Consider the following 8270-nt stretch of genomic DNA (forward strand, 5'->3'; position numbering starts at 1 on the left):
GGGATGAACTGGGAGGGACTGGGAGGGACTGGGAGGGACTGGGGGGGGCGTGTCCTACCCTGGTATCCAGGCTGGAGGCTCCTGATTGGCTGCAGCTCCTGTCCAATCAGGATGCAGATCCCGCTGGTCTGGACATTACGGTCGCAACGACGCGACCAACCAGGGCCGCAGGCCTGGGGGCGGGGCCAGCGTGGGGCGGGGCCAAGGGGCCCTCCCGGACTCCTGGGTCCCTCCCGAACTCCTGGGTCCCCCCCGAACTCCTGGGTCCCTCCCCGAACTCCTGGGTCCCTCCCGCACTCCTGGGTCCCCCCCGAACTCCTGGGTCCCTCCCTGAACTCCTGGGTCCCTCCCGAACTCCTGGGTCCCTTCCCGAACTCCTGGGTCCCCTCCCGAACTCCTGGGTCCCTCCCTGAACTCCTGGGTCCCTCCCGAACTCCTGGGTCCCTCCCGCACTCCTGGGTCCCTCCCGAACTCCTGGGTCCCTCCCGAACTCCTGGGTCCCTCCCTGAACTCCTGCGTCCCTCCCGAACTCCTGGGTCCACTCCCGAACTCCTGGGTCCCTCCCGCACTCCTGGGTCCCTCCTGAACTCCTGGGTCCCTCCCGAACTCCTGGGTCCCTTCCCGCACTCCTGGGTCCCTCCCGAACTCCTGGGTCCTTCCCTGAACTCCTGGGTCCCTCCCTGAACTCCTGGGTCCCTCCCGAACTCCTGGGTCCCTCCCGCACTCCTGGGTCCCTCCCCGAACTCCTGGGTCCCTCCCGCACTCCTGGGTCCCCTCCCGAACAAGGGAGTTGGGTCAATGGGGTGGGGGGAACTGGGAGGGACTGGGGGCGTGGTCAGGGGGGTGTGGCCAATGGGGGGCGTGGCTTACGATGACGTCACGGCCCCAGTGGGTCAGCGCCATCCCCAGGTTGGTGCGGGTGACATTGGCTGGGGGGGGAGGGGTCACGGGTCACGTGACTGACCCAGTGACCCCCCCAGTGTAAACCAGTTCCCTCCCAGTATAACCCAGTATACCCCAGTACAACCCAGTATATCCCAGTATATGCCAGTACAACCCAGCATGACCAGTATCTCCCAGTATAACCCAGTATCTCCCAGTATAACTCAGTACAACCCAGTATATCCCAGTATACTGTGGTACAACCCAGTACAACCCAGTATAGCCCAGTACAAACCAGTATCTCCCAATATCACCCAGTACAACCCAGTATATCCCAGTATACCATGGTACAACCCAGTACATCCCAGTATACCATGGTACAACCCAGTACAACCCAGTATACCCCAGTACAAGCCAGTATGACCCAGTATGACCAGTATAACCCAGTATCTCCCAGTATAACCCAGTACAACCCAGTATCTCCCAATATCACCCAGTATATCCCAGTATACTGTGGTACAACCCAGTTCAACCCAGTATAGCCCAGTACAGCCCAGTATAAACCAGTACGAGCCAGTATCTCCCAATATCACCCAGTAGGACCCAGTATATCCCAGTATACCGTGGTACAACCCAGTATACCCCAGTACAAGCCAGTATGACCCAGTATACCCCAGTACAAGCCAATATAACCCAGTATCTCCCAGTATAACCCAGTTCATCCCCGTATATCCCAGTATACCCCAGTATAACCAGTATCTCCCAGTTCATCCCAGTATACGCCAGTACAACCCAGTACAACCCAGTATAGTCCAGTACAAGCCAGTATAAGCCAGTACAAACCAGTATGACCCAGTATCTCCCAGTATAGCCCAGTTCATCCCCATATATCCCAGTATACCCCAGTATAACCCAGTATAACCAGTATCTCCCAGTTCATCCCAGTATACACCAGTGCAACCCAGTACAACCCAGTACAACCCAATTCACTCACCGTCCAGCTCCACCTCCCCACAGTCTGACCAGTATAACCCAGTGTAACCAGTATCTCCCAGTATAACCAGTACAACCAGTATAACCAGTATCTCCCAGTATAAACCAGTATAAACCAGTATAACTCACCGTCCAGCTCCATTTCCCAGCAGTCTCCGGGTTCCACGCGGCACTGGAACAATCGCCCCCCCGGCCCCGCGGGGGCACCCACCAGCAGCCTGGGGGAGGGGCAGGGACCCAGGCGTCCGGGAGGGGACCCAGGCATCCGGGGGACCCAGGCGTCCGGGACCCAGAACCCAATGGGGACCCAGAACCCAATGGGGACCCAGGCATCCGGGACCCAGAACCCAATGGGACCCAGAACCCAATGGGGACCCAGAACCCAGGAGGGACCCAGAACCCAATGGGGACCCAGAACCCAATGGGGACCCAGGCATCCGGGGGACCCAGGCGTCCGGGACCCAGAACCCAATGGGGACCCAGAACCCAATGGGACCCAGAACCGAATGGGGACCCAGAACCCAATGGGGACTCAGAACCCAATGGGACCCAGAACCCAATGGGGACCCAGAACCGAATGGGGACTCAGAACCCAATGGGACCCAGAACCCAATGGGGACTCAGAACCCAATGGGACCCAGAACCCAATGGGGACCCAGAACCCAATGGGACCCAGAACCCAGGAGGGACCCAGAACCCAATGGGGACCCAGAACCCAATGGGGACCCAGGCATCCGGGACCCAGAACCCAATGGGGACCCAGAACCCAATGGGGACCCAGGCATCCGGGACTCAGAACCCAATGGGGACTCAGAACCCAATGGGGACCCAGGCATCCGGGGGACCCAGGCGTCCGGGACCCAGAACCCAATGGGGACCCAGAACCCAATGGAACCCAGAACCGAATGGGGACTCAGAACCCAATGGGGACCCAGGCATCCGGGGGACCCAGGCGTCCGGGACCCAGAACCCAATGGGGACCCAGAACCCAATGGAACCCAGAACCGAATGGGGACTCAGAACCCAATGGGGACCCAGGCATCCGGGGGACCCAGGCGTCCGGGACCCAGAACCCAATGGGGACCCAGAACCCAATGGGACCCAGAACCGAATGGGGACTCAGAACCCAATGGGACCCAGAACCCAATGGGGACCCAGAACCCAATGGGGACCCAGAACCCAATGGGACCCAGAACCCAATGGGGACCCAGAACCCAATGGGACCCAGAACCCAGGAGGGACCCAGAACCCAATGGGGACCCAGGCAACCGGGACCCAGAACCCAATGGGGACCCAGAACCCAATGGGGACCCAGGCATCCGGGACCCAGAACCCAATGGGGACCCAGAACCCAAAGGGGACCCAGGCGTCCGGGACCTGTAACCCAAACGGGACCCATAACCAAGAGGGGACCCAGGCGTCCGGGCCCCATAACCCAATGGGGACCCACAGCCCAATGGGGACCCAGGCATCCGGGCCCCATAACCCAGGAGGGACCCACAGCCCAATGGGGACCCATAACCCAATGGGGACCCAGGTGTCCGGGTCCCATAACCCAGGAGGGACCCATAACCCCAAGGGGACCCAGGCGTCCGGGCCCCATAACCTAAACGGGACCCATAACCCCAAGGGGACCCAGGCGTCCGGGCCCCATAACCCAAATGGGACCCACATCCCAAAGGGGACCCATAACCCCAAGGGGCCCCATAACCCAAGTGGGACCCACATCCCAAAGGGGACCCAGGCGTCCGGGCCCCATAACCCAATGGGGACCCATAACCCCAAGGGGACCCAGGCGTCCGGGCCCCATAACCCGAAGAGGACCCAGGTGTCCAGGACCCATAACCCAAGTGGGACCCACATCCCAAAGGGGACCCAGGTGTCCGGGACCCATAACCCAATGGGGACCCATAACCCCAATGGGGACCCAGGCGTCCGGGCCCCATAACCCAACGGGGACCCACAGCCCAATGGGGACCCAGGCATCCGGGACCCATAACCCAATGGGGACCCACAGCCCAATGGGGACCCATAACCCAATGGGGACCCAGGCATCCGGGTCCCATAACCCAAATGGGACCCATAACCCCAAGGGGACCCAGGCATCCGGGACCCATAACCCAATGGGGACCCACAGCCCAATGGGGACCCATAACCCAATGGGGACCCAGGCATCCGGGTCCCATAACCCAAATGGGACCCATAACCCCAAGGGGACCCAGGCGTCCGGGCCCCATAACCCAAATAGGACCCACATCCCAATGGGGACCCAGGTGTCCGGGACCCACAACCCAATGGGGACCCAGGCATCCGGGAGGGGACCCAGGCATCCAGGACCCATAACCCCAAGGGGACCCAGGCGTCCGGGCCCCATAGCCCAAATGGGACCCACATCCCAAAGGGGACCCATAACCCCAAGGGGCCCCATAACCCAAGTGGGACCCACATCCCAAAGGGGACCCAGGCGTCCGGGCCCCATAACCCAATGGGGACCCATAACCCCAAGGGGACCCAGGCGTCCGGGCCCCATAACCCAAATAGGACCCAGGTGTCCGGGACTTGTAACCCAAGTGGGACCCACAACCCAATGGGGACCCAGGCGTCCGGGAGGGGACCCAGGCATCCAGGACCCATAACCCCAAGGGGACCCAGGCGTCCGGGCCCCATAACTTGAGGGACCCAGGCGTTCGGGCCCCCCACATCGCACCGATCGCCCTGGAGTCTCAGCACTTGGTGCCCGAAGCTGCTGCTGCCGCTGTGGGTCAGGACCCGATATGGGGCAGGGTGGATGTTGAAGGCTCCGCTATGGGGCAGCGCTATGGGGCACAGAAGTCATGGGGGTGAACCCAGGCGTCCGGGAGGGGACCCAGGCGTCCGGGTTGTGGGAGGGGGGGTGGGGAATTCATCACCCAAAGGGGACCCAGGCGTCCGGGTGTTGACCCCGCCTCTCCCACTTCCTTCCCTATACCGTGGGAAAGGGGACCCAGGCGTCCGGGAGGGACCCAGGAGTGCGGGAGGACCCAGGAGTTCGGGAGGGACCCAGGAGATCGGGAGGGACCCAGGAGTTCGGGAGGGACCCAGGAGTGTGGGAGGGACCCAGGAGATCGGGAGAGGGACCCAGGAGTTCGGGAGGGACCCAGGAGATCGGGAGAGGGGACCCAGGAGTTCTGGGGGACCCAGGAGTGCGGGGAGGGACCCAGGAGTGCAGGAGGACCCAGGAGTTCGGGAGGGACCCAGGAGATCGGGAGAGGGGACCCAGGAGTTCTGGGGGACCCAGGAGTCCGGGGAGGGACCCAGGAGTGCAGGAGGACCCAGGAGTTCGGGAGGGACCCAGGAGATCGGGAGGGACCCAGGAGTTCGGGAGGGACCCAGGAGTGCGGGAGGGACCCAGGAGATCGGGAGAGGGACCCAGGAGTGCGGGAGGGACCCAGGAGTTCGGGAGGGACCCAGGAGTTCGGGGAGGGACCCAGGAGTGCGGGAGGGACCCAGGAGTTCGGGAGGGACCCAGGAGTTCGGGAGGGACCCAGGAGTTCGGGGAGGGACCCAGGAGTGCGGGAGGGACCCAGGAGTTCGGGCGGGACCCAGGAGTGCGGAAAGGGACCCAGGAGTGCGGGAAGGGACCCAGGAGTTCGAGAGGGACCCAGGAGTACCCCAATGGACCCAGGAGTTCGAGAGGGACCCAGGAGTGCAGGAAGGGACCCAGGAGTTCAGGGAGGGACCCAGGAGTGTGGGGAGGGACCCAGGAGTGCGGGGAGGGACCCAGGCGTCCCCCGTACCCGCCATGAGGGCCGCGATGACACCGATGACACCGACGCCACCCGCGGCCGCCATCTTGTCACCCCAAAACTCCCCACCCCCGCTTCCTTCCTCCTCCCGCCGGGGACCCAGGCGTCCGGGAGGGACCCAGGCGTCCGGGAGGGACCCAGGCATCCGGGCCACGCCCAGCACCCCGGTGATGGTGGTTGGGGCGGAAACTGGGGCGTTAATTGGGTGGAGATGCCGTTAATTGGGTGGAGATGCCGTTAATTAGGTAGAGATACCGTTAATTAGGTAGAGATGCCGTTAATTGGGTAGAGATGCCGTTAATTAGGTGGAGATGCCGTTAATTGGGTGGAGATGCCGTTAATTAGGTAGAGATACCGTTAATTAGGTGGAGATGCCGTTAATTGGGTGGAGATGCCGTTAATTGGGTGGAGATGCCGTTAATTGGGTAGAGATGCCGTTAATTAGGTGGAGATGCCGTTAATTGGGTGGAGATGCCGTTAATTGGGTGGAGATGCCGTTAATTAGGTAGAGATGCCGTTAATTAGGTAGAGATGCCGTTAATTGGGTAGAGATGCCGTTAATTGGGTGGAGATGCCGTTAATTGGGTAGAGATGCCGTTAATTGGGTGGAGATGCCGTTAATTGGGTAGAGATACCGTTAATTAGGTGGAGATGCCGTTAATTGGGTGGAGATGCCGTTAATTGGGTGGAGATGCCGTTAATTAGGTAGAGATGCCGTTAATTAGGTAGAGATGCCGTTAATTGGGTAGAGATGCCGTTAATTGGATAGAGATGCCGTTAATTGGGTGGAGATGCCGTTAATTGGGTAGAGATACCGTTAATTAGGTGGAGATGCCGTTAATTGGGTGGAGATGCCGTTAATTGGGTGGAGATGCCGTTAATTGGGTGGAGATGCCGTTAATTGGGTAGAGATGCCGTTAATTGGGTAGAGATGCCGTTAATTGGGTGGAGATGCCGTTAATTGGGTAGAGATGCCGTTAATTGGGTGGAGATGCCGTTAATTAGGTAGAGATGCCGTTAATTGGGTGGAGATGCCGTTAATTGGGTGGAGATGCCGTTAATTGGGTGGAGATGCCGTTAATTGGGTGGAGATGCCGTTAATTGGGTAGAGATGCCGTTAATTGGGTGGAGATGTCGTTAATTGGGTAGAGATGCCGTTAATTGGGTGGAGATGCCGTTAATTGGGTGGAGATGCCGTTAATTGGGTGGAGATGTCGTTAATTGGGTGGAGATGCCGTTAATTGGGTGGAGATGGCGTTAATTGGGTGGAGATGCCGTTAATTGGGTGGAGATGCCGTTAATTGGGTGGAGATGCCGTTAATTGGGTGGAGATGCCGTTAATTGGGTGGAGATGCCGTTAATTGGGTGGAGATGCCGTTAATTGGGTGGAGATGCCGTTAATTGGGTGGAGATGCCGTTAATTAGGTAGAGATGCCGTTAATTGGGTGGAGATGCCGTAAATTGGGTGGAGATGCCGTTAATTGGGTGGAGATGCCGTTAATTGGGTAGAGATGCCGTTAATTGGGTGGAGATGCCGTTAATTGGGTGGGGATGCCGTTAATTGGGTGGAGATGCCGTTAATTGGGTGGAGATGCCGTTAATTGGGTGGAGATGCCGTTAATTGGGTAGAGATGCCGTTAATTGGGTGGAGATGCCGTTAATTGGGTAGAGATGCCGTTAATTGGGTGGAGATGCCGTTAATTGGGTGGAGATGCCGTTAATTGGGTGGAGATACCGTTAATTGGGTGGAGATGCCGTTAATTGGGTGGAGATGCCGTTAATTGGGTAGAGATGCCGTTAATTAGGTGGAGATACCATTAATTAATTAGAGATACCATTAATTAGGTAGAGATACCATTAATTAGGTAGAGAAAGGGTTAATGACGAAGAGATGCCATTAATGAGGTAGAGAGGTCATTAACAAGGTAGAGAGACCATTAATTAGCTAGAGAGGTCATTAATTACGTGGAGAGATCATTAACAAGGTAGAGAGACCATTAATTAGGTAGAGACGCCATTAACGAGGTAGAGGTGCCGTTAATTAGGTAGAGAGACCGTTAATGAGGTAGAGAGACCGTTAATTAGGTAGAGACGCCATTAATGAGGAAGAGGAGACACCCAAAAGGGGACCCCGGACTCCTGGGTCCCTTTCCCGGACTCCTGGGTCCCTTTCCCGGACTCCTGGGTCCCTTTGCCGAACTCCTGGGTCCCCTCTCCCGGACTCCTGGGTCCCTCCCCGAACTCCTGGGTCCCCTCTCCCGCACTCCTGGGTCCCTCTCCCGATCTCCTGGGTCCCCTTTCCCGGACTCCTGGGTCCCTCCCCGATCTCCTGGGTCCCCTCGCCCGCACTCCTGGGTCCTTTTCCCGAACTCCTGGGTCCCTTTACCGAACTCCTGGGTCCCTTTACCGAACTCCTGGGTCCCTCCCCGATCTCCTGGGTCCCCTCTCCCGCACTCCTGGGTCCCTTTCCCGCACTCCTGGGTCCTTTTCCCGAACTCCTGGGTCCCCCCCGAACTCCTGGGTCCCCCCCCCCTCCCGGACGCCTGGGTCCCCTCTTGGCCGTGGGGGGAGGGGCACATTTGTGCAAAGCTCAGCACTTCAATGGGGGGA

The 8270-nt window shown here is 59.3% G+C and overlaps 1 protein-coding gene across 5 annotated transcripts in view; it reads right to left on the reverse strand.

Annotated features, from left to right (window-relative positions):
• The window catches only part of ITGAL (integrin subunit alpha L), a 44195-nt gene extending 38316 nt beyond the window's left edge, over positions 1-5879 (reverse strand). For all 5 annotated transcript variants that reach the window (XM_071801357.1, XM_071801356.1, XM_065859523.2 and 2 more), the window contains exons 1-5: positions 5652-5879; positions 4583-4691; positions 2005-2093; positions 871-929; positions 59-173 (exon numbers count right to left, since the gene is read on the reverse strand). In XM_071801357.1, coding sequence (XP_071657458.1) covers positions 59-173; positions 871-929; positions 2005-2093; positions 4583-4691; positions 5652-5805 — 526 coding nt within the window. In that variant the 5' untranslated portion in view covers positions 5806-5879. The remainder of the gene's footprint in view (positions 1-58; positions 174-870; positions 930-2004; positions 2094-4582; positions 4692-5651) is intronic.
• Positions 5880-8270: the final 2391 nt, after the last annotated feature.

Source organism: Patagioenas fasciata, chromosome 37 (genome assembly GCF_037038585.1).
Source record: "Patagioenas fasciata isolate bPatFas1 chromosome 37, bPatFas1.hap1, whole genome shotgun sequence".
Lineage (NCBI taxonomy): Eukaryota > Metazoa > Chordata > Aves > Columbiformes > Columbidae > Patagioenas > Patagioenas fasciata.